The sequence below is a fragment of the Anguilla anguilla genome, chromosome 16, assembly GCF_013347855.1.
Source record: "Anguilla anguilla isolate fAngAng1 chromosome 16, fAngAng1.pri, whole genome shotgun sequence".
In the NCBI taxonomy this organism is placed as follows: Eukaryota; Metazoa; Chordata; class Actinopteri; order Anguilliformes; family Anguillidae; genus Anguilla; species Anguilla anguilla.
The window spans coordinates 29,735,489-29,762,879 of NC_049216.1; the positions used below are offsets into that span (position 1 = coordinate 29,735,489).

The 27,391-nt window shown below is 45.5% G+C and overlaps 1 protein-coding gene across 1 annotated transcript; it reads right to left on the reverse strand.

Moving 5' to 3' along the window:
* Window positions 1-2,036: 2,036 nt before the first annotated feature.
* On the reverse strand, window positions 2,037-26,511 carry tdrd12 (tudor domain containing 12). The gene is made up of 34 exons (XM_035395132.1): window positions 25,720-26,511; window positions 24,016-24,062; window positions 23,253-23,417; window positions 22,526-22,662; window positions 22,154-22,273; window positions 21,945-22,000; window positions 21,600-21,685; window positions 20,846-21,065; window positions 20,434-20,549; window positions 20,208-20,317; window positions 19,371-19,445; window positions 18,863-18,914; window positions 18,403-18,533; window positions 17,698-17,796; window positions 17,338-17,398; window positions 17,087-17,194; window positions 15,391-15,576; window positions 15,010-15,160; window positions 14,210-14,337; window positions 13,725-13,916; window positions 13,047-13,175; window positions 11,313-11,430; window positions 10,778-10,917; window positions 10,246-10,460; window positions 9,526-9,607; window positions 8,807-8,988; window positions 7,877-8,084; window positions 7,477-7,569; window positions 6,993-7,168; window positions 6,340-6,762; window positions 5,571-5,684; window positions 5,026-5,179; window positions 4,478-4,577; window positions 2,037-3,805 (listed from the first exon to the last, which is right to left on the reverse strand). The coding sequence occupies exons 2-34, from the start codon at window positions 24,037-24,039 to the stop codon at window positions 3,732-3,734; spliced, it is 4,425 nt and encodes a 1,474-aa protein (XP_035251023.1). The 5' UTR covers window positions 24,040-24,062; window positions 25,720-26,511; the 3' UTR covers window positions 2,037-3,731.
* Between the last annotated feature and the right edge of the window lie 880 nt (window positions 26,512-27,391).

Here is a 27,391-nt window from a genome sequence, read left to right on the forward strand (position 1 = left end):
CATGGTCAAGACGATCTGCTGAAGTTCAACCCAAGCAACAGAATCAGGAAGAAAGGTGATTTAAGTGACTTTGAACGTGGCATGGTTGTTGGTGCCAGACAGGCTGGTTTGAGTATTTCAGAAACTGCTGATCTACTGGGATTTTCACGCACAACCATCACTAGGGTTTACAGAGAATGGTCCGAAAAAGAGAAAATATCCAGTGAGCGGCAGTTCTCTGGGCGAAAATGCCTTGTTGATGGCAGAGGTCAGAGGAGAATGGCCAGACTGGTTCGAGCTGATAGAAAGGCAACAGTAACTCAAATAACCACTCGTTACAACCAAAGTATGCAGAAGAGCATCTCACATCACACCTCGAAGCAGATGGGCTACAGCAGCCAACCCGGTACTAGTGAGGTGTACCTAATAAAGTGGCCTGCGAGTGTACATCACAGCCAACTGTACCAATAATTCCCTAAAACTAAGTGTTTAGGCCAAACCTGTTTAGGTGGTTACACAATTTAACATAAATTCCCTTCAACGTAAACTTCAAGCGGATATCCATGCAAAACTAAGGAAGTTTAGAAGTGGCATACTTTAAATCAAAAGGAAATTTTCCTGTTCATACACTTGGAAAAAGAAAGTATATGAACATTTACAATAAAAAAGCGATTACGTAGGAACTTTTAACATTGGCTTGCTGGGATTTGCTTCATCTTAAAACCCTTAATTTCCCACAAATGGTTTAGTTTCAAGGACTGTGTGCACACTCAAAATAGGACAAATAGGGCCTCACAGATTTCACCTGTCAGCTTATAATCAAATCAAAAACTTGTACCTTGTTGGTATCGTTGGCCATAAAGCACCTTGCATGAAATGAAAGAATTAGTTCTGACTGATTAAAAGAAAGTGATGAACTGTGGGACCCTAAGCCAGTGGTTTGGTCCTGGGGCCATCCCCTGTGTAAGATGGTTTTTGTTCCAACCACAATTGCAATTCCAGAATTTTAACAACCTGTTCATTTTTATGAATGATGTTTTTCAGGTTTTGGGGGATCTGAACACACTGTCAGAAAAAGATAATCATGCCACGAAGTATAAAAGTCCCAAATTATGCTAAATTGTAAACAATTATGTAAAGAGGCCAAAAATAAAACAGAAAAACCCAAGTGATCAAAGTAAAGACTGAGGTGAATCAGTATGCTCCTAACTGGTGAAAGTGTGGATGCACTGCCACTAAAACAAACCATTTCGTAAATAAGGAGGAATTCAGACAAAGCAAACAATAAACCAAACCTGCATTTTAAGATTAAGGGAAAAAATGATGAAGAAAAAAAAAAAAAACAACACGTGTTCAACAACCGTAACTGAGCGAGATATTGGATGCAACAAAAAAACAGCACAAAAAGAGACCTTCCACGGTTTCCTGCTCCATAGCAAAATGTAATCTGTCAAAGTCACTCCGCATGGCAGTGTGTGCTGAATGCCAAAATGCAATGTAAGGACATCACTTTCCACTACTGGGTCAGTAACTAAGAGGTTTAAAACCTCTGGGACACACGGTAGTGCATTTTACCCCCACGCATACCGAGGAAGATTCTTTGGAAGCAATGAAAAATTTAAGGGTCACAGAAGATATATCCCAACCTACTGTAAGATTCCTTTTTGGAAGTGTTGCCAAAAAAAGCCAATTAACAAAAATAAGTTTCCGGAGTTCACCAAACTGCATTGGAATTTGGATCCGGGTGTCTTGTCAGTCCGTCAGTACAGACCAAAACTGAACTATTTAGCCCTGCACACACAGTAGTGAACTTCGCAATGGAAGGAGGGCACTTTTGTCAGAACTATAGCCAAATATGGTGGGAGAGTTGTTTTGCATCTATTGGACATGAGGCCCTTGTTAATGGGATATTTCACCCATTTATAACACCAGTAATTTTGTGGAGCCTACCCCATTGTATTTGCTTAGCGTGAACACTGGCAGCATCAGCTGCTTCTGTTGACTGTTGTCAGCATTGCCGTTCCTCCTGGCTGTCAGACTCCCAATTCACTCCCATTCATTTTCAGGACCTCATCAAAATGAACCGTTTTAAAGCACACGCTAACTTCGGAAGATAATAGATCCATAATGACTAAGGTCAAAATGTATCTGTTTGTTTTGCTTCCATTTGCTTCCATTCCGCAGGAAGAGCAATAGTGAGGTCAAGCAGTGATTGGCGTTTTGGCCTGGCTCGCAGTTGGATTTCCAATTGATGCCAAAGGTGTTGGATGTGGTTGAGGTCAGGGCTCTGTGCAGGCTAGTCAAGTTCCCCACCAATCTCATCAAAACCATTTCTATATGGACCTTGCTGTGTGCCCAGGGGCACTGACATGCTGAAACAGGAAAGGGCCTTCCCCAAACTGTAAGCACAGAATTGTCTAGGTTGCCGTTGCATTAAGATCTGCCTTCACCAGAACTATGGGGTCTAGCCCAAACCATGAAAGACAGCCCCAGACCAAAGGGGTGCCCAGATACTTTTGGTCATATAGTGTATTATCCTTTGCAGTTATAGTTTGTGCTTTAAAAACTATTTTGGCGAGGTCCAGAAAATGAACGGGAGGGAATTAGGAGTCTGACAACCGGGAGGAACGGTGATGCTGACCACGGTCAACTGGAGCATCTGATGTTGCTAGTGTTCACGCTACATAAATACAATGGCATTTTCATAGTGAGGAACTATTTTTTTCAGAGAGTAGTCAATGTGTGGAATAGCTAGCTAGGTCACGTAGTAGAGCCACAAACTCTGGGGGTTTTCAGAACCAGGCTTGATAGGGTGCTAGGTACTATCTAGTTCATAGGTAAAACCAGTACTAAGCACACTTTAGCGATTGGAAAATGGCGAGCATGTCCTGTTCTCGTCATTATATAATGTTATGTTAATGGAGTAGGCTCCACAAAATTTCTTATATTATGAAAGGGTGAAATATCCCTTTACAGTCAATGGAATCATAAACTCCAGCAAGTACAAAGATATTTTGGCCAAAATCCGGGTATCCTCAAAACTTGACTGCAATTGCAACTTTCAGCAAGACAATGACCCAAAGCATACCTCAAAATCAACAATAAATCAGTGTTGCAATGGCTAAATCTCCAGACCTCCACATGGCTGCAGTACAGGCCTGGCAGAGCATCACCAGGGAAGATACTCAGCACCTGGTGATGTCCATGGGTCACAGACTTCAAGCAGTCACATGCAAAGGATATGCAACAAAGTACTAAACATGACTACTTTAATATTACATAACGTTAACATATCCCAAACGTTATGGTGACCTGAAATTGGGGGGGGGGGGTATGTATAAGAAGTGCTGCAATTTCCTCATGGTGAAACCAAAGTTTGATTACAAATTTAGAATAGTGGAGTACACAGCCAAATCAAGAAAAAAGTATTTGCTCACCATCTCAGCAGTTAATAGTCTTTTTCACTTGAATAAATTGTCAGTGTGAATAATTTTGGAGGGTACTTTCATTAAGTGTCAACTCAATAACAGTTAACAACTTATTACAGTTATGCTTTGAATGAAAGGCAGCATACACAGTGGCTCTCCTAATGACTCGTAAACCCCTGATCTCTAGCATTCATAAAGGCATGTAGCACATGTCATTGTGAATGAAAGGCTGAGGCCTTGACATTGACAGAATCATAAAAAAACAAAAAAAGAAACAAAGCTTGAAGACGCTTCTGAAAAGGTGAAGTTCTGCCATCCACTCGTTCAGTCACTGTCACTTTCAGAGTCTGACCTCACGTAGCACCCCTCTTCTCCAGTGTGCTCCACAAACCAGCGACCTGCGCACAGAACGAGAGCGTCACCTACAGTTCCCTAACACGGCCAAACACATTTCCTCTACAAAGGAAAAATGACACACACTTATACACGTTTAAAAATGATTCTCTGTTTGGCACGTATGCCACAATGCAGTAAACCTTTCCTACATAAATTGCACTTTGAATAAACACGCAAGGTATAATAAAACTTATTTTTGGAACCTTCAATAGCGAGTTATTACACATTTTAGGTGTAATATTGTACGAACGACAAAGAGTAAAAACAAGAACAGTGGGCTTTCTGAAGCCGTTAGAGAAGTGAGCTTGAAGAATTCCCAAGTGGTTGCGGCACTCAAATAAAATGTAAATTAGCGCCTTGGAGACCGTGAAGAGGTGGACACGTCTGCTGCCACCTACTGGATCAAAGCACTCGCTGATAGACACTTCAATCTCAATCTCACAAACCGCGTACCAAGGCGGGATACAGCCTGCATTTTGCATACAGAAGTAGAATTTATGTGATTGGGGCTCTCAACATCAAAAAGCAAACTGCATTAGTGTCTGTGCCGCATGCGTCTTCACGCAATCGGTATAAAAACGAAAACATCAGGCCTTGCACCGACAGACCCTTAACAAAAAGGTGAGACGCACGCAAATCGGACCTTTTGCATTCTGCAAAAGGCAGCAGCGCACCTTTATCACCAACAGGAAAACGTCCCATTTCGGATGCTGTGTTCTCTACCGCTGGTTCATCGCCCTCAAAGTGGTCAAAATCAAAGGTTACGAAGGGGCTCTATGGGAAAAATGAGTTCAAAGGTTAACCCCTCATTACAGATGAGCCTAGATCATTCTGATCCTCGCTACGCTTTCTTTGGTCATTTTGTGATGAATGATGCTGAAGATAATCAGAATTTCTACTAACACAGCTGTGATGTCTCTGCACTGTTTAAATGTAAATCAGGTAAAAAAAAAAAAAGAAAGATTAACAAAACATCAAAATTTATTTATAAAATCTGGGCGAGTTCAATGCTTTTACAAGCATCTGACTTATACACTTATTCATATTCATCCGTCATGGACTTAATTTACATTACAAACGTATACATTTTTAATATTCAACCCCTGCGCCCTTCTTACACATTACACGGTGACCGAAGAACCCGTCTGACAGCCGGCCGATGGGAGCCTCCCGTTTCCTGGACGATCGCCACGGGAACGGCGGGAGCCCGGGGGTGACTCACCCTCCGCCGCAGCAGCGCGTTCCAGGCGCCGGGCCTCCGCTTGATCAGCCTCAGCACCGGCTCGCCGCGCCCCGCCTCCCAGGAGGACGCGTCCGCTACGATGCTAGCGCTCAGCCGCAGGTCCGCATAGTAACGCCTGTCATTAAGGCGGGCGCTGCCAGACGAAAAAAAAAGCCCCCATCAGCGCTGATTCCACTCTCACTCTCCCTCTCCCTCTCCACCCAGAGCCACTTGTGAGTCAGAGAGGGGCGCAATCTGTTTCTCCCGATCCTCTCAGGCACGATGAGACAAACGCAGCACAGAACGAGGACGGTTAAAGAAAAGGATACATCATGCACCCCCCCCCCCCCTTTCCAAAGCAGCACATAAATACACACATGTTTTACAGTCATTTTTAGCAAAAGAGGGAGATAACTATGCTTCATTAAAAACCAAGTGGGTCGAGTTCTGCTGTTCTGAAATGGGGCCTTTGATAACATGTATAAAATGTGGCAGTGCTGTGTCCGGGAAGTTTCTGTGTTACTGAACAGAGAGGGAAAGACCACCTGTACACCACTCTGTCAGAGAAGAATTCACACTTCTGCTCCGTGGCGTTGAGCAGCTTTATGTTCAGGGTGACGGAGTCGTCCCTCTCGAACCACTTGATGTGCGGGTGGAACCTGCGGATGAGAGGAACGAGGAACGTGAAGAAACTGCAGACGTCAGACGCACAGGCGGAGAGTAAGGGAGGGCTAGCCACTACAATGCCTACAAGTCAAACTCCACCTGCGGTCAGAACCAAGATTCCATTCATTTTCACACAAGATCTGTTTTCAAAAAGTTGCCCAAAAATGTATGATTGCGCAACTACATATATAAATATATATATATACTTCATCAATATACTTCATATTTACTGTTAAATACATGCATCATCTTTAGTGTTCCTACAGTGTTCTTATGAGAATAAAACCTGGGCTAAGTTTCACAATAGCAACACTAAAGCTAATTTGCATGACAGGCAGGGCTAACTGCAAAATGGGCTCAGTGGGTGTCAAACTGATGACAGAAAGGAACTCTCACACACAAACACACACACACACAAACACACACACACACACACACACACACACACACACACACACACAGGCTTGCATATTTACAGTGGGAGTATTTCCAGTGCTCACAACCACAGAAATGAATGCAGGCAGACTGAGTGGCTTTGTGAACCCCTGTCCTGTGAGAAGACAGGAAGTGCATAGTATGAAGACAAGAAGTGCGTAGTGAGAAGACAGGAAATGCGTAGTGTGAAGAGAGGAAGTGTGTAGCGCGTACCGTGTGGTCTGTGGGAGCTCCTCCTCCTCCCCTGCTGGGCAGCCTACAGGGGGCGCTCCACAGCCTGCACCGTTTAATCCGTTCTCCTGCACCCCATTCTCCAGAGGGGCGGCAGGGGCCCCCAGCTTACTCTCCAGGGCCCCTAAAAAGGCACGGGGCCCGTTCGGCACAGAAGCACCCAGACCCGGGAAGAGCTTGAGGCTGTGACCCAACCCCAGCCCGGCCCCGGTCTCTGAGACCCCCGAGGGGGCCTGAGGCCCGCTCTCTGGAGGAGGGGCAGGGACTCCGGACTCCCTCTCAGGGGGGTCTCCCGGCTCCCCCCGTCCTGACTGCAGACTGTCTGTGCAGGCCTCCATTCCGTTGGCCAGGGCTTCCACGGGGCTCCTCAGCCGGGCCTCCAGGGCTTCTGCAGGGGCCGCTGGCCTGTCATATGACACACCACACTGCGTCACAAACTATCACGACATCCATTCTGGATCACTATAATAAAGCCCTTGTTATGATCTACCATTACAGCTGCATTGAAACGCACTCGCATGCACAAAAGACAACTCAATAAAGTCAGGCATCAGAGGACACAGAGCGTTGTTTTTTAAAGGCGTGATTAAGGGGACTGTGTATATTTTGGGGGCCTCGGCCTCTCTCTCACTCACTGCACGGCGGGGGCGGGCTCCCCAGGAGCGGCGGAAACGGCCGCGTCCGGGCACAGCGCTCTCAGGAGCTCCAGGTGCTGGGGGTTGCTGGTACCCATCCCGGTGGCCAGGATCTCAGAGCGCACGTTGTACTCGTTTATGGAGGTCTTCAGTCCTGGCAAACGGGTGATTCGCACCTTTACGCGCCACCAAAGAAAGACGAAAAAAAAGCAACGACAGCATTAGAATCAATATCACGTGACCTCAAGAACCTAACTTTACATTATGGATGAGCTCAATATGGATGTGACTGCACTGAACACCTGTCAGGAACCGGGTGCAAAGACCTGGTTTCCATGTGTATAACAAAAAACGGTGAGTTATTTCACTACAGAATAAAAGGCATAAAAAATATTTCATAATAAAGCCAATATCAATACTACTCCATTACTGCAACATCTCGACATCTCACTGAAGGTCAAAACAGCCACCAGTTAAAGCCTACCATAGGATCCACCCAGACTGTGTTCCCCAGGCTCAGAACAATTTTGGCGTGATGCTCCACTCCTTTGATCTTCTGGCTGATGCACCTGTTGACCTGATAAGGTGAGATGTTCACAGCCAATCAGGCCAAAGGATCCGGAGCGTTCTGCCTCCCACAGACAATGTCTACCTTTCAAAGAGAGCTATTCTCAGAGTGGAGGGAAAGGAAGGGGTGGAGGGGCTGAAACTGGACGAGGAGGGGGGGGGGGCATCTTCTGTAGTTAACAGTGCATGGGGGGGGGGGGGGGGGATGTTTTTCCTAGTTAAAGGTGCAGTGGAGGGGCTGTAACAGGGGATGGGTTGGGCACTTTCCATAATTAAAAATTAAGTGGAAGGGTTGCAACAGGTGTGGGGGGGGATACCTTAGGGTTCCAGTCCACCTCCCCGTCGATGGGTTTGGCGCGGCACACGATGATCTCGACGGCCTGCGGCGGCAGGCTGTGCAGTCGGCTGGGCAGCGCCAGCAGCTGGTGGGCCTTCACTTCCTGCTCGCGCCCCTCGTCCAGGAAGTGCACTCTAACGCTGCAGAAGAGACGCTCCCCGCGGTCCGGGGCAACGAGCACCTGGACCCTGTCAGGACACGGTGAGCGCCAGGATGAGACCGTGAGTAACTGCTCTCCAAGCATTAGGAAAGCATTAGAAAATTATCTTTACAGCATTCCCACATGTAAGCCTCTGACACTGAATGGAACATTTGAATGTACGTGTTATTGAGTGGGTGATATATTCTACTTCTTAATGAATGACACAGATTTCGTGATTTTACAGAGTGATTTTATTGTAACCTGCTTCATTTGTGTCTCTTGACCTCTTTATCACCATTTCTGTGGCCTTTGTGCATAGCAAAGGTTAAAACAACCCTGTTAGAGTGATTTTACACTGAGCATGTCACGGTGTGGCTGTTTTAATATGCAAGATTTGAAAGTAGAACAAAAAAAAGCATCTATTCCACTGCCAGGATAAATTACTTGAATTACACAGAGATTGTAACACTGAGACAGTTCAAGCAATAACTGAACTGAAGACCGATACAGGCTTGCTAAAGCAGTCAAGTTCTCATGGTAATCAGAACGTTAGAATTTTCTGGCAATGACATTTTCATAATGTCATTATTGTGTTACACATGTCTATTGACTAGCACTAAAAAATCCCTTTGGGAATAATAAAGTTTAAAGTCTAGCTGAAAGTATAAATAAATGAAATTTGCAGTGATTTGCCAACAGAATCAACTGAAGCTACGGCAGAGAAGACCCAAAAATTCTGGTAGTTCATCCGCTGCTGATATCACATACCTGTGATAGACCCCCTCCTCCTGGATTCCATAGATCCCTCCCTCTACCACGTCCTTGGCATTGAACTTCTCGCTGGCGTAATATTCCATCATCTCTGCCGCAAGACTTTCATAAGAGCCCTCTTTCCTGCTCACTATGCGTCCATAGTAACAGGAGGCATTCTTTATGTACAGGGGTAGAACCTGTGAACACAGATCATTGGAATAAAAATGCAACATGAAGCTTGAAAAGCATGTGTAACAAATTAAAACATCAAATGAAAACATCCCAACCAAAGCGTCTTTTCTTTTGTTCTTGGGAGACAGAAATACATCAAAGCAACAGTCACTACAGTATTCCGATGTGCTTGTTTTTTTTTTCTTTGTTCCTTTCATCACAGGAAGGACAGGCAGAACAAATGACAAACAGTCTCTCTTCCTTTCTTCCTTTCTCCAGGAAGGTGCGAGTCTCTACATAAACAGTAAGGGGTGCCAGCCCTTGTACAAACTGTCAGTCGAGCCTCAAAGTGCATTTCAGCACACCGGGTCTTTTAACCAGGAGGTGACAGAGTGCGGGTTTGGGCTTTCCCACTGTAATTACACATGTCTGCGAGCGGTAAGTGAAGCAAAGGCTACAACATCCTACAGCTTCTAAGTGAGACGAGCTCAAACGATTTAAAATCGTAAGATGCACCATGACGACAGGCACTGTGCTGTGTGCGAGTTTGGGGGTCATCTCACCACTGCGTTCCCAGAGTCGGGGTGCTGAGGGGCGTCTTGCTTGGGGTCGATGAGGTGTCGATCGGGACACACTCTGCTATCCCTGGAACAGAGCAGGGAGAAAAAAGCTTCATTGGGGTGTACTGTGTCTACACACCAGAATCTCTTCCAGCAGATGTCAGATGCCATTTTGATTGTCCATGTATGTCAATGGGGAGACTGGAATTTGTAAGGCTGGAAGTGCTATACTTAACAGCTGTGTCAACCAGAAGTTGAAGTAGTACTCTGAAATTGCAATTTCATTTGGCTACATGTCTGGATATCTGGATGATATCATGCCACACACACATTCAATTCGTTCTATCTGTTACACTGTTTTCTACACATCCAAAAAAAAGAAGAAAAAAAATCTGCGTATTAGAAGCAGAAATTAATGCGAGCCATCGGTGCCCACTCCCTGACGATCCACCAAATGCTGCTCTTCACATTTCCACAGACACAGATGACTCAGGCAGCCCCAGCAGCCGCCCCACACCTTCAGAAGCCCAGCAGCAGCCCCAGACCGCCCCAGACCGCCCAGCAGCAGCCCCAGACCGCCCCAGACTGCCCAGCAGCCGCCCAGCAGCAGCCCCAGACCGCCCAGCAGCCGCCCAGCAGCAGCCCCAGACCGCCCCAGACCGCCCAGCAGCCACCCAGCAGCCGCCCCAGACCGCCCAGCAACAGCCCCAGACCGCCCCACACCTGCAGAAGCCGAAGCTCTTCAGGTAGCCGCAGAGGGGCCGGCCGCCCTTCTGGCCCTCCTTGGCGCGCAGGACGCCCTGGGCGAAGTGCAGGAGCTCCGGGGGCAGCGCCGCGTCCGCGCGCTCCAGGTAGCGCAGCACCCCGACCACGTGCCCGGCGTCCCGCTCCGACAGCAGCAGCACCGACTTGGCCGCGCGCGACGGCTTCTCGCAGTCCTGCCGCAGACCAGGGGAGGGGGCCTGTCAGTCAACGCAGCGAGGACACGCCCACCGGCACCGCTGACACAGCGATTAACGTCATTAATTAACTCTTTAATCCCTGATACGGTAAGAAAATAACAGGCCACAGACGAGACACCTTCCATTGTATGTACAAGCGTATGGTGTGTGAAGAACGCTCAAGATTATTCGATTCCCCTGTCAGCTCAAAAGACAAGGGGAACCCATCCACATAAAAAAAAAATAAGCAGAACAGAAGGTGGCTTTAATCGGTAAGTCATGTCCCAGTTTGGCTCAAGCACGGTCCAGGGTACCTTGACAGAGAGGTTCTGAAAGTTTTGGGACATGCAGCACAGCCGGGCCCCGAACAGCTTGGGAGAGCTGGGGAAGCCGTAGTGTACGACGCAGGTAGCATCCCGAATCCCCAGGGCCTTCAGGCACTCATTAGTCACGACTGGGGGAGCGAGGTGGACAAGGGGAAAGGGTCACACAAACAGACTCCCAGAAGGGGACAAGGGGAAAGGGTCACACAAACAGACTCCCAGAAGGGGACAAGGGGAAAGGGTCACACAAACAGACTCCCAAAAGGGGACAAGGGGAAAGGGTCACACAAACAGACTCCCAAAAGGGGACAAGGGGAAAGGGTCACAAAAACAGACTCCCACTTTCTCTGAAAAGAGCTCACGGGAGAGACCAGTCAGTCTCTGTAGAAACCCACAGCTGGGGAAGTAACAACTTTGCCTTCACTCCTCACAAATTTAAGCCATCAAACTTACAAAAACTGGAAAAGATATTTTAAATATTTTACCCAGGCAGCACACAAAAGGAATGAATTTTCCTTTGAGTTACCCAAAATGACGTGGGTCCCCGGCCCAATCTGCTTCCTCCACTGCTCAATGACGAAGTCAAACTGGTAGGTCAAGCCCTCGTGGACCATCAGGCAGAACGCTGCGGTGTTGTTCACTGCCTGGAATCCAGAAAGATCATCCCTGAGCAACAGCAAAAAAAAAACTGGGACAGATTTATAACACAGATGGCACTTTGCGATGTGCTTTTCATCAGATGAACTTGGCTTTAAAAATACGATTCACACAGTATTAAAATATGGCACGCACAAGAACGATACAAGCCCACTTAATTTAGATCAGATTTTTCATCCAAGCTTAGCTGCAAGAGCTTGGTTGTTTTAGAATCAGCTATATTCAAAACAATAATTAACAAATCCATCCACTGGGCACAGAGATTAGTGGCTCTGCAGCAACACTTAGAGTTAGGGGTTGCCAGGAATGCAGTACCATTGGCTGCAGTGGGAGTGGCAGAGGTAGCACAAGTTTATAGTTAGTGACATGCATACCTGGCAACCTGCAACTCTCCAACAGTTGTTTTTCTGCCACTTCACTTAGCAAAGCTAACACTGCTTCCTTCTGCAGCAATTCGCAGAGGTGGCACAATTAGCATGCAGCCCATCGTTAGCCAAATAATTTTGTACCGGAAGCACATGGATGAAACTGGTATCGAGCTTATCGTCTAACTATGAGTAAGACTGCAAAATAGCAAATTTCACAAAGAGCTATCAAACTATCCCTTTAAATGTCAAGTAAAGACGATGATCAGGGGAATTTGACATGGCACATAAGGGAAAGAACCAGCCTGCCAGATCTGTACACGCAGGTTCTTCTTCTTCTGGATTCCATCTGATGAATCTGAATTTTTAATTGGCTCCAGGACCCCGTGTCATGCCGAGACTCTCCCCCCCCCACCCGCGGCGCGGCGGCAGAGACTCCCACGACGCCTCGGCGAGAGGGAGCCAATAAGCCCCCGGTTTACCACAAAGGGTTCCGTGTTTTTCTGAAGCGCTTTCAGAGGGTCAGCAGACAGCTCATTACCAGGGCCGCACGGGTGGCTGTTCCTCTGATGAGCCAGGCAGATGCTGGGAACCAGGCATTAGCGCTGGAGCGCAGGAGAGCCCAGCTGTGCCGTTCACTCCCCTCTCAGTACATTTCAGCAGACACGGACATTCCTTAACCCTTTGAAGAGTACGGTTTTTTTCCTCCAATATTCTAAGTCAGTGTTCTAGAACTCCACTGCTTTCAGTCACCAGCGGTGATTGTTACATCAGCATTAGAATGTTCAGGTAAGAGCATTCTAATCACATATTTGTGATTTCACACGCTAACAGGGATAACAACATTTATGAAAGCAACATTCCCAGCATGCACGTCTCAGGCAGCGTGTGCCAGACGGCCAGCCTGTCTGTTCACTGTGTAGTGCACCAGCTGCACAATGGCTGCCGTGTCAGAGGCCTGTGCAGCTAGCACAGCTGCTTCAGGAAGATCACAGGAGCTCATTCAACCAGGAGGCCCGTCTGAGCCATAAGGTAGGAACATCCAACCAAAAGAAACGCTCCCTCAGCTGGTTAGGCCAGCCGGGAACTCTGATCTCTGGCAACTCAACAGGACACAAGGTAACCAATGCAAGGGTAAAGCCTCTGTGGGTGACAAAACTGGCCATTTGAAGAGCTTGCGACTAATACACGTACACAAACTGTATGTAGGTTGAAAGATGAGCTTTGGCAATTAGCACCTGAAAGACATGCTCCACTTCTTCTACAGTGTTGGTGATGATGAGGGTCTTCTGAGCAACATCGGGAACGAAGTCCAGGGTTCCGAGCAGCACTGAGACCTTGGTGCAGTCCAGACACAGCAGAACCATCTGCAGAACAACACGGTCATTGGTGGGATGTTAGCATAAAACCTCCTCCCTTTTTACTTATGCAGGCCCTGTTCTCTCAGGCTACACCAGGGCTGCCCAATCCCGTTCCTGGAAATGTTCCTGGAAACATCCTGCAGGTTTTTGTTGCAACCCTAATTCCATACACCCGTTTCTATTGATTCTACTCTACTAGCAGCTCAGCAAGATCATAGCTTTTGAATGAGGCGTGTTTCGTAAGGTCTGGAGAGAAAACCTACAGGATGATTGATCTGCAGGGCCAGTGTTGGGCAGCCCTGGCACACACAGGGAAGTGACACTGCATGGGACAGACTGGCACACACAGGGAAGTGGCACTGCATGGGACAGACTGGCACACACATGGAAGTGGCACTGTATGGGACAGACTGGCACACACAGGGAAGTGGCACTGTATGAGACAGACTGGCACACACAGGGAAGTGGCACTGTATGGGACAGACTGGCGCACTGGACAAACCTGGCACACACAGGGAAGCGGCACTGTGTGGGACAGACTGGCGGTCTACAGACCTGGTGCACCCCGCCGTAGAGGGCAGCCTCCTCCATCACGGTGATGATGATGCTGGGGTCGCTCATGTGCTCCCTCACCAGGCCCTCCACCTCCCTGCTCCACTGCCGGCCCACGGCGATGATCTGCTTGGTGCAGAACGCCCGCTCCTCGCTGGCGGCCGCCTTCTGGAAGTGCTGAAGGGCAACGGCCATCTAACGGACAGGGGACAGAGTGCTACTCAGCTGCAGTAGCCTATAAGGTGTGTGTGAGTGTGCATAAAGCCTACAGTGACAAAAATATGGGAAATATTGCAAAGATTGGCCTTTATCTTTATCAACCTCGAGCAGAATCGTTGCTAGCACGTTAAAATGAAACACCAGATACAGTAAACAAGAGTATGGATGTAAACCCAGCACAAAATGATCCAAGCGGGATCTGTGTTCACACGAGGACAAAATGGCTGCCATACACCTAGCTGTGGGGCTCGGTGCACACCGGGCCTCACCTCCTCCGGTGCTTTGGAAAACAGCACGTCCACCTCATCCAGCACCAGGTGGCACAGCCTCAGGAAGAGGAAACAGTGGAACGCCAGCAGGCGTGCCAGGCTGAAGGGCGTGGTCACCAACACCTGGCCTGGCGAGCGGGTTTGACGGGCAGGAAGGTGAGCTTTCGCGCTTTTCACAAAACAGGTATAAAGACTGACGCAACTCGGGGAAACTGATGCCGGCTTCCTTACCGCAAACTGACTGCAACTAATTGTCAGCTGCCTGGCATAGTAACAGGCTGTATAAATAACCACTGAGAATGCCACCATGGATTACAGGCCTACCCACATTTTGCAGATGATTCTTGCCAAGAAACTATATTAATAAAAGTCCCAGCGGAAGCACAAGCCTGAAAATGAAGCATTGATGGTATCCTGCCTAACTGCCACGCTGTTCTCTGAGGATCAAAACCGTAAATACTGCCGTTAAGATTTTAAATTGCATTCAATCACTTAATGCACTCACTGTTCTGAGCATTATTGCATCAGTGTGGCATGAAATCGTCCATATCTCAAACTAACAGCTATTTATTTAGTTATTCAGATTCAGCATTACATTTAATTTCTCCTCGCTATGCTAAAGACAGTAACAAAGCAAGTTATGGTGCAAGTCAGTCATTTTCACATTTTATTTATATGTAAATGCAGCACTTCCAGTCAAATCTCATACATAAATCTTGTGGCAGCGAGGTTACTCGCACCCAATTAATTTCCTGTCGAAAAACCTGCTCGGTTTCGAACGTGGGAAAAATGGTACTCACAGTTCCTCTGTATTTTGACACCTTTGGCCTCGTCCTTCTCTCCCACCAGGACGATCATGGGATGGAGGGACTCTGCAGCGGGAGTGTCCTCCAGGAGGTCAAACACACACTGGGCCTTCTCCCAACCGTGGCACAGGATCACTGCTATGGGCTGCAGGGGGAACGCAAAGGGAGACATATCACTTAAATATGAAGAGAAGACCTACGCCGTCAATACACAGGTAGAACTTAATCCAGCTTCTACCATTACAGTTGTTATAATTGTTTCTTCTTCTTGATAATGCACAGGGTCAAATCTTCAGGAAGAAACCCCTCCCATAACACACACACACACGTGACCGCAGAATAAGGACACTGAGGTGCGGATATTATCAAACTCACCCCGGTGCGTGAGGTGAGGGTGCTGCAGGCGGAGACCAGGTGCAGGTGGGACAGGAGCGGGGGGACGTAGGTGAGGGGATCGGCTCCGCAGCCGGAGATGAGCAGAGTGTCACAGCCCCGCGCCACCGCCGGCCAGCTGTACCACTCCGCCACGCGCGGCCTGCCGTACCCCTTACGCACCAGACCCTGCAAGAGCACACAGAGAGAGAGCACTCAGCTAACACAGAACTACACACACAGAGCACGCAGCTAACACAGAACTACACACACAGAGCACTCAGCTAACACAGAACTACACACACACACAGAGCACTCAGCTAACACAGAACTACACACACAGAGCACTCAGCTAACACACACACACAGGGAACTCAGCTAACACAGAACTACACACACACACAGAGCACTCAGCTAACACAGAACTACACACACACAGAGCACTCAGCTAACACAGAACTACACACACAGAGCACTCAGCTAACACAGAAATACACACAGAGCACTCAGCTAACACAGAACTATACACACACACAGAACTCCGCTAACACAGAACTACACACACACAGAGCACTCAGCTAACACAGAAATACACACACACAGAGCACTCAGCTAACACAGAACTACACACACACAGAGAGCACTCAGCTAACACAGAAATACACACACACAGAGAGCACTCAGCTAACACAGAAATACACACACACAGAGCACTCAGCTAACACAGAACTACACACACACAGAGCACTCAGCTAACACAATACTACACTCACACAGAGAACTCCGCTAACACAGAACTACACACACACACAGAGCACTCAGCTAACACAATACTACACACACACAGAGCACTCAGCTAACACAGAACTACACACACACACAGAGAGCACTCAGCTAACACAGAACTATACACACACAGAGCACTCAGCTAACACAGAAATACACACACACAGAGCACTCAGCTAACACAATACTACACTCACACAGAGCACTCAGCTAACACAGAACTACACACACACACAGAGCACTCAGCTAACACAGAAATACACACACACACAGAGCACTCAGCTAACACAGAAATACACACACACAGAGCACTCAGCTAACACAGAACTACACACACACAGAGCACTCAGCTAACACAGAAATACACACACAGAGAGCACTCAGCTAACACACACACACACACACACACACACACACAGAGCACTCACCTCACATAGAAATACACACACACACACACAGAACTATACACACACACAGGGAACTCAGCGCACACAGAACTACATACACACACAGGGCACTCAACTCACACATTATTACACACACACACACACAGCACTGACCTCACACATTACCACACACACAGAGCACTCAGCGCACACAGCACTACATACACACACAGGGCACTCAACTCACACATTATTACACACACACACACAGCACTGACCTCACACATTACCACACACACAGAGCACTCAGCGCACACAGCACTACATACACACACAGGGCACTCAACTCACACAGAAGCACACACACACACACACATGCGCACACAGTACTCATACAATACTACTGCACGCACACAGAGAGCACTCACCTCACTCAGTACTACACACACACACACACACACACACACACACAGAGCACTCACCTCAGGCACACACACTCACACACAAAGACCAGAGAGTGCATATACCTTCCTGATGTTATCAGTGATAGGAGAATTTGCCAGGCTAGTGCAGGGGTCAATGTCAATGGCGGAATGCAGTAAAATCCCATTCTTGCTAGGCCCACATTGAATATTCTGACACAGATGGTCTGCTCCAGTCTGCAACATACAGCAGAGCCTGACTTCAAGAAACGTGCCATGAGAACTTCAAGATCAAGGAAATCAAGGAACAGGACTGATTTTAGAATGATAAAATCACAACTTCTGCAGATTCTTACTGTGCTGTCCAAGCATTCCACATCTGCATTCAAAGGATCCGGATTTAGCAACTGCAACAACCTGCCAAAATAAAGTAAAAGTCATAAAACTTCACATTCACAAGATGTATAGAGACTTGAATAGTATCGTGTGTCAGGTGTACATAACATACTTCAGATATGCTGAATGCTGCCCTCGAGCTGAACTCTCAAAGAAAATAAAACTCAAAAGGAACTACATGTGTATGAAAGGGCAGGCTTACTGACACCGATTACATACAAGAATTTAACATCTTGTGAACTGTGATAAAGCCTCTCGGTAAGACTTGCTTTGTCAACATCATTATGGTACAGACAAACAGACAAACACAAAGGGCCCACCTTGCACAGTCTAACTCCTCTTCAAGAGCCTGCTGTTCTCTGAAGGCTGTGGCCTCTTCCTCCACCTCCTCCTCCTCTTTTACAAGGACACTAGCATCACTGGTGATGAGATCAAACAGTTCAGCGGCAGTGCTTCCCCTTGAACAGACAGACAGCCACTGAGATTCAATCTCCTCTGTCCTGTGTAACCTAACCGAGCGTGGAGTAGCCGAGGATCGGGCAACCTGTAGCCTGTCAAAAACCACAATGCACCGCTTTCATTCAACTCAGCTACGTTTTATTGAAATCACACAGAACAGCACACATGGGCCGATATCGGTATTCCCGCAAACAGGAAAAAGGAACCGTGTACCGATTTTTGTGACATCACTGAACGAAAAGACATTTTATAGAACGACAAGGCTAGGTACACCTGAGGAAATTAAACATTGTTTTGCTTAGCATGGTACTTCAGCACAGCATTGTTGTATAGGCTTCGCAAAATTTGCTTTAAGAATAAAAATTAACAAACATCTGCGTTTCAAACAATGCAGTATTAGAAATTCCTCAGGCTTCTTCTAATCATTATTCTGAAAACATCACAGTACGAGCATAAGAGGAGTGCTCTCTTCTGCAGCTTTAAGTCAGTGCTGATGTGCCTTCTGCTGAAGAGAGAGCAACCACTGCACAGTACGGTGCTGGTCTCTGTGGGTCGCGTGATCATACCGCACTTGGCCTGGTGGGGGCGCTGCAGAGATGTCCTCAGATTGTGGAGCTGTGCTGATCTCCTGGGTCTGTGTGTCTTCTTCCGGATCGTTCTTCACACCGTCCGTCTCCGTCTTCTCCTCCGAGTCGGGCTGAACCACATACATACAAAATAAAAAAGCAGCTCCAAGCAGCGAAAACCCGATGCAGACACACTACTTCCGTAACCACATGCAAATGTTAACCAAACAGAAAACCTGGCAACGTGTTACAGGTTGTTAGTTCATTTGCAGTAACATATCCACTTGAGAATCTTATGGCAATGGTGACTTTACAAATGTCAGACAAGACAAGCCAAATCAGCGGGGAAATTCAATTATAGATTTGACAGATCAAAAAAATTCTACAGTTAGCAAGTCACGGGACACTTGTTGAGTGTAACCGGAGTCGACCACCACTCCCACAAGCAGTGAGAACTCACCTCAGAGTGTGCTTTCTTAGTTTTAGAGAGCGGATTCAAGAACTTCATAAACCTATCGAAAATATATAGAACAGATTCAGTCAAACACTACAGTCCAGAGAGCTACAGTACGCCTAGTTTCCAGTGCCTGGCCTATGGTGTCCAAGCATGAGACTGAAGCTCATCTCACCTACTGCCTAGATACTGACTACAAAACACGATTCAAGAACCGTTCTATACCATTTGTATGTAAATGACCTTCCATAACCTATAGTACATACAGTAGGTTGGCCGATGTATTGTATAGCTCAGATCACCATTTATGATTTTAAATGCATTAAATGCTAAGTAAAAGTTGTGTAAGTCGCTCTGGATAAGAGCGTCTGCTAAATGCCTGTAATGTAATGTAATGATTTTAAAAATGCAACCTGCTCAGTTACAAGCTGGCCAATGTCAATGGAAATAACCATTTTATGGTTTACCATTTTACTGTTTTTCAAAAGATTACGTTTAAGAATTTAAATCTTACCTGAACAAGTTAAGCTTATTGAGTAATTCATCTGCCAGGGAAGACTGTGTCTCAGTTTCCAACGCATGGTGGTGACTGTGGATCAAAGGATACATTACCATTCAAATCGCAGTGTGAAATTCAGGAACATTCACAGAAAACCATATCAAAAGGTTTTATACTCGAAATTTGAGAAGCAATTCCCTCTATTTTCAAATTTATTACTTCAGGACAGCAAGCTAATTATTAACTACTGTGCCATGAAAAAGTATTTGCCCCTTCCTGATTTAATCTAATGCATATTTAGCACACTGAATGGCTTCCAATCTTTATACAAAATGTAATATAAGACAAAGGGACACTGAGTAAACACTGTTTTTTAAACCCAATTTTTAAATGATTTTATTTAATGAAAAAAGTTATTAAACACCAACGTGAAAAAGTAATTGCCCCTTAATTACTCAATTAACCAATTAGCCTAATTCAATCGATAATTTCATTTGGTTGATTAAACACAACCAGGCTTGATTACAGCCAGATCTGTTCAATCAAAAAGTTCATTCATATTGACTCTTACCATCAGAGTGAAGTAGTCACCACAAAGTTTATACAAGCACACACTGCTAAGATCAAAGGAAATTCCAGAAGAGATGAGGAAAAAAAAGTTGTTGACATATCGGTCTGGAAAGGGTTACAAAGTCATTTCCAAGGCTCTGGGACTCCACTGAACCACAGTGAGAGCCATTACCACCAAACACTCGGAATAGTGGTGAATCTTCCCAGGAGTGATCGTCCTGCCAAGAATTTCTCCAAGGAAAGATCCTGGATTTCAAAAATAGCAGAGTAAGTGCGAACTACCTCCCATCAACCTGGCAGCCATCTGAAGAAAAGGCTCCCGCCAATGATTCCTGGTTGCAGTCAGAAGCTCTCCTGGCCACGCCACCATCACTCCCACCCACTGCGCCGCGCTGCGTAAGCGCACACAACAGAGACTGAGAAGCACAGCTGAAACACTGACCATCGCCAAGCAACAGTGAGATTCTCACGTTGCCATGATACAGAGAGCGGCATGTCAGGGACGTACTGCTTGAGCTCCCGCTGTGTCCGCCGTTTCAGGGCTCAGAGGTTCGGGCTCTGGAGCGCCCCCAGGTGGTGCCTGTGTGCCTCTCCAGGAGCCAATACCTGCAGTCTGACTCGCCACTGGAAACGGCAAACCAATAAAAGAGCACTTTAGTAGCAATAAACGCTTACTTCCTTAACAAGCCTTAAAACTCAAAATCTGCCTGATTTTCACGTTTCAAACCCTGAGCTGAAACCCAAGCATGCGCGAGGCGAATCGGAACCGTATATAAAGTCAGCTCCTCTTTCTGAATCCCCGCAGCGAAACACCTGCATTTCAGGAGTACACTAATCACAGAGGCAGCACAGGAGCGCTTACCAGCGTGAAGGCAGCAGCAGCGTAGCTGAGTGACAGGCGGGGAGGCTGCAGGAGTTACCTGGGCTGCCGTTCTGAAGGTCCTTCCTGGGAGAGATGCTGGAGCACAGCGACCGCAAGACGCAGCCGTTGCGTGTCGTAAAGGCGCTGCCGCTGGAGAAGATGTCACCCGCCAGCATGGCGGGGGAGGCGTCGTCCAGGCAGTCACGAGGGCTGGATCCAGACTTACTGCTCGAGAAGCACGCAAACTTCTTTGTAACCAAGTCGTCGTTCACACAGACCTGGAGAGCATACGCAGAATGCAAACTCACACTGCCTATCGAAAGGGGTGTCCTAAGACCTTCACCTCAGTAATTTGTAATAAAAGCTGTCAAAATTAGACTTGATATTCAAATATTCCTTGAATAGGAATTCTATCTTATGACATGATGGCCTTATTTTGGGTCACCGTTATAAACAATAATACTGTCAGTCAATTTATACAGTAAGTTAAGCAACTGCTCTCTTTTTGCCACTATCCATTAACGATTTATGCAATATCTGCCTTTGGGCCCTTCTTGCTCCCCCTAGTGGACATGACACGCATAACAAGAAGCCCCTAAAAGGATCCTGGATCATACCTTTAAGGGCAATTATGCAAATTTTGCAATAAATATGTAAATCAAATGACATTTTACAGTCCTGCTGACTGCAAAACTTTTTTTGTCAGAATAATGCAGTCGTCTGCATCGAGAAAGACTGAAAACAACCTAAAGACCTTTCTTTATTGTACGCCTGAAACTAAGCTACGTTTCTACAGGAACGAGCGTTGTTACCTTCACATTCCTGACGGTTAAATAGAGCTCAATGGCAGTGGCGTCCTCCAGCACCTCACACAGCACAGCCTCTAACAGTGAGGAAGCTGAACACAGAGAAATGGGATTCAGCGCACGATAATCCCAGCCGTGCTCGCACAACAACAGCAGCGTCATCACGAAGCAACTGTGAGCCAAGGCCGGCGATCTCAACCAGGAGCCAGAGAGATTCTCACCAGGGGGCCAAATGTATTTGTTTCAAAACCACGCCTCAGCTGTATGAGCTGTTGCCTTTAGATTTGCCAAAATGGTGCTGGCTGAACAGCAGGCACAATTGTGCAGGGAATGCGTGTTAGCGTAACATACCTTGTACAAGACTGTGCAAGTACCGTGTAGCAGAGCTGTCCCAGTGGGTTGAAGGCCTAAAACAAACGGCACCAAAGGATTTAAAATATACATATTTTCAAAATCTGCCCAACATGAAATGAACTACACATACGATGCAATTCACACAAAAGAGATAGTTCAGCTTGACTTTCTGGGCCTTAGCAGTCCAAGCACTGTCCTGTCCTTACACAAGCTTGGCCTTCTCCTGATAGACGGGCACTTGCAGCCTCATGGGGCAGATGCCAGCGAGCTGGAACTTCCTCGCCCAGAACGGCAGCTGCAGGAACTTCTCCAGCGGCGCTCTGACGCTGTAGGAAACAAGGTTGCCGTGACAACAACAGTCCCAACAACACCCCCTCGAGCACCGCATGACTGGAAACGAGCGTCAGACTCTGAGTCTGCAGTGTGTGTGGCCTATAGTGACTGGCCGCGCTACTCTTCAGCACAGCACAATGTGACTTTTGAAACAGGAAAGTGTATTAATTTATTCTTTTTTTCTTTCTTTTAAAAAAAAAATAGAAGTAATACTTTTGAAAAATAAATCTGTTATATTTGCGTACCTGTCTGAGCTCACAAGAATGTGTTCGGCATGGTCCACCAGAAAGCACATGACCTGGCAGCCAACAGTTCCCGGGAAGATCGACTCTACAACAGCTCTGCACCAACTCTTCAGGGTGGGTGAGTAAACCACACAGACCTAGCAGAGAAAGCCATCATCCAATGTTCAATCTCCACACAAGCAGAACTTGCACTACTTCGGTCCACAACTTCGTGGTGTTCTCTGTGCTCGATGTATGCTGGTATTAAGCTTCAAGTCAAAAACTTTCAATGCCTGACCTTCAAACTTTTAGGCCCTTAAACATCCCTTAATAGGTATTAGGGGCTGGTTTTCCAGACAAGGATTAAGCCTAGTCCAAGACCAAGTTTGCTTTTTCAGTGGATACCTCCATTGGGGAAATTTATTTTTGTCCAAGACTAGACTAAATCCTTGTCTGAAAAGCTGGCCCACAGACCATCAAATGTCCCTACACCAGCCATTGTAAGGCCACCAGGCCACCAGAAACTTCTGCAAATACATGTATCTAAAATGTTCTTAGGCACGCACAAAAACTGTGTAGGCCAATCAAAAACACACACTAGTCGCGCTGAATTTTTTTTGTTTTTTTTTTTAAACCCAGAAAGTTGACTCTCCTTGCATGCATGAAGGCACTTGAGGGCCAGGGTTGAGGACCACTCATCGACAGGTTAGCCACCGAAGGAAAATAACACCAGGATGAGAGACCGTACCTGTCGCTCTGCCAGTGATGGCGGCCTGATCTTCTGGACGTCCAGGTTGACATCGTGATAGAAAAGGTTCATTTTGACATGCAGGTTCTCATATTCCTGGGGGCTCTGTATCTTCAGTCCAGCTCCTTTTACAATCCGACCCCAGAAACATCCAGGATCCTGGATCTACAAAAAACGTCACAGTCCCCTCACCAGTTATACTTTAAGCTACAATAAACTATACCTTAGATAAACCCTTAGGACCAGTGCTTTTCAACACAGTCCTGGGGACCCAGTGTATTTGCAATTTATCAAGTTGTTCAAAACGTGCTTAAGGTCCAACATAATTCTTTATAATGTAGGTTTGGATCACTGCTGTTTGCTTTGCTTTGAACACTTCATTTCCACAATTGCTCACCTGTCAGCATATCATTTATTGATTTTTTTAAAAATCTTTCCAAAGGAATCATTTGCCATGGATCACTTTACAGGAAATTCACCCATTATTACTTGTAAGGGACATGTATCCTTCATGGTATAGATAGCCATTTTGGTTCAAATACTTTAAAAAAATAATTTAACAGGCATGAATTGTCAATTGAAAACCATTAGCCTACCTGCTCAGTACAATTCAGAGGCTGAAATCATTAAAACCGCTTCATAACAGAATACTCAGTGTCTTACAAAAAATAATACTGGCCACCTGCAGCACTGCTTGCACCAAAATTACAGAGCTACTCTTTTGAAAGATCTTGCTCAGCCATAATATTGTATTGAGGTTTACCTTTAAGATGGATATTTCCAGCATTGTACCAACTCCCTCTGGATTACCTGAGAAAGACCGTGAGGAGAAATGAAGACATGAAGCATTAGCCAGATAACAGAGCTACTATTTTTCCAAGCCGTTTGCTCACAACATAGAAAGAGTTTATAAGTTTGAGTTTGATGCACTGTAATGAATACTGATGATGCATCTTCAAGATTTGGTCATATCCCAAAAATAGCAACATATGCTCCCAACTTAATGCTAGTTTTCAGTATTAAAAATGTAGGAATAAATAAAATCGAAAGTTTAATATTTCGTATATATAATGAATTCATAACAATGCCCGTTAATCTCAAATATTTTTCGAAGAGAATACTAGTGGGCAAATGTGATGTTAAGAAAACACTTTTCATAATCGTTCAATTTCGTCAAATCTTGTTGTCCACAAACTCAACTGCCCCTGCAGGCCACAGTGTCTGGAGCAAAGTTATTTGCTACAACCATGCACTACACCACTTGATTTCACTTAACTTCCTGGAGCAAGAAGGGGAAATCATTGATCTGAAATCGGTGAACTCAGATTGCACTGCATTGTAGGAGCAAATACCTGTGGGCCTGGGTGTAGTTAGCTGGATAACGGCGCCGAGTAAAACCCGGAACACCTCTTTACTTTAGTCCATGTTCCATATTTGGGAGGGTTCCGCATTTTATTCAGTGGAAAGATCCAGTTTACTCGGTGACCCTGCTTCGTGAAACAGGGCCCTGGAGTTGAGTAATGTTATGCCGGTTAAACATTATCATCATACTTGCCAAACCATTGGCTAGCATTGCTAATAAAAAGATCGAATGAAAAAATCTCAATGCATGCGACACAAGTTCGCTCACAAAACATCTTTACACGTGCATTTGTTTAAATTGTTTTTTAAAAGTCACTTGAAACTGAGATAAGCCTAGCTTACTGATTTACTCGATAAGACTTGAGTCTGTTGCCTTCGCTAATCGTTGGGAGTTCATTCATAAAGACAGCTGTACTGTAGCGGTTCTTCGTTTTTTACATATCGCTCGCTGCGGAGGTCTTTTTAATATAAAAATAAGATTAACGGGCAGCTTTCAATCAAAACCTTAGTGTAATTTTCAACTTACAATTCGTATTGTGGAAGATACTTCATAGCTAAGTGCATGACTGTGCGCCACTACTAGCTAGCTGTGAAAGCGGCCTAGACTGGATAGGTCATCATAGCTAGCTCCAGCTACAAGAATGTTTGAGTGAAGAAAAATAAGTTAACGTTGGTACCAGGTCCGTCTTATTACAGAAATCAGTAATAAAATAAAATGCAGCTCCATCGTTGGAATGCTATATGAAGTGTATGACGATCATTTCCTGAATGTTTGTGGCCAAATTATTGCACTCCCTTAAGTACTCTGACATTTATTAAAATTCTGCAACTATGCCTGGACATAAGACTAGTCAACCGGAACTGCCTAACTGAGGTTATTTGTTCAGCAAACAAACTGAAGTTGGGCACTTGACTTCATTTTCTGTGTATGCTTCCAAGCTAGCTAACAATATCTTACAAGTAACAGGTGGGATTTTAAAATGAAAGATGAACGTTTTTTTACCCCCCAAAAGGAAGCTAACAAGGAAAATCGTTTATGTGTCAACTCGAACGTGAAAAATGTCACTTCTTACGAACACCTCCTTAGTAAATTATGCTAAATTACCTTGTCACTGAGCAGTGCGTGTAACGTTGCAGCTGCATCCAGGGGAAATGGCCGTGAAATACAAATCACAGAACTGCCTGCCACGTGCCTCGTGGAGTCGAAAAGCTATGGTCTCACTCTTTATCTCTTGAGCACGGATACAGCTTAAACCATTACATTATAATGTATTTAAGAATACAAAATATGTTTACTAAGGTGTGGTGGGAAACTTTAAGGACGCATGTTTACACATTAAACCGTGCTTCAGGGAAATAAATGAAAGAAACTCAGAACAAATTGACGTTAAAAAAAATATATCTGCGAAAAGCTGCCCAAACGCCGGTCACACCGGAAATGCACGAGTGATTATTCCGCAGGACTGTTCTACCAAGGGAAGAATCAATTTGTTCTCTCTTTACTTGTGGCATGTTTTATTTATGTATTTATTTTGTATTGGGGGTGATGGAATGGTGTTTCGGTGTAATCAATGAAAATTGAATATGGGTTGAATGCACGTAGACCTACTACTTGGGGATAATGTTGTAACTCGCTCAGTGTTATTGAGACTTAAAAATATATAATTGGAATCAAGTTTACGCAAAGCATGGCAAACCGCGCCCGCACATACACATTATTTTGATTAAATCTTTATGTGAATCAAACCTTTGGTTTAATATGAAGAGCACTGCCACAAACTATCAATTTCTTTAATATTCCAGCAGGTGGAGCCGTTTCAGATGTGTTTTCTCTACCATATTTAACGGAGCACAGTGCTTAGTCGAAATAGATTTTAAAAATAATATTTACACAGTATAACTGCTGTCAGAGCTTGTCTGTTTGGTTTGGTGCCAACTATGGTGAAACCAAAATGTATAAAAAATACCATTCAATAAAAGTTGAGTATCTGTACTTTAACCATACACGACTTTGAAATCTAAAACTGTGGAGTGGAGCCAAAGAAAAAAATCTTTGTCCCAATCTTTATGGAGGGCATTGTACAAGTTTGTCATCCACACATAACGCCATTTAACTAATGAATGAGGTTTCTTCAAAAGCTTGAACCTTTAATGCAGATATCTGGTTAATGAAGATGAGCTTTAATGATGGAGATCTTGGACTAAAAGTGAATGGGTTATGAAGAAAATAATGTTAATTATTGATTTCGCAGAGAATCAGTGGCTATGCTAATTTATGCCAGGTTCATATCTGAGGAAAAAAACTTCTTTACAGAGATAGTGCAGTTATTTCAGCCTTCAGGTTAAAATGAGGAGTGCATCAAATTATTTCAATAGCAACATTCAAGTGGAATTACGAAACCCGTAAGTGTGCAGAGACAATTCTTTTGGAAAGGGCACCATGTAATAATTACTGTTACGGTCATTTATTTTTTTTTTTTGATAACTTTTTAACTGTTGGGAGTGACACTATCCATAGTCTGTAACATAAATAAAACCTCACTTGAGTAGCACACTGCAGGAAAGCGAAAGAAAATTGGAAACACTTGCCTGTCCAAGATATAATTTCTTCATGAATTATCAAATGATCAAAACCAGTCAAAGCACCTCACTGTAAAGAGCAAGGCTGCTATATTAATTCAAAGCAGTTGATCATTATCACGGCCGTTGGCTGAAGTACTACATTGATGTGTGATGCCCCACAGTGAGATGACCCCAAGCTCTCAGTGCTGTTCGCA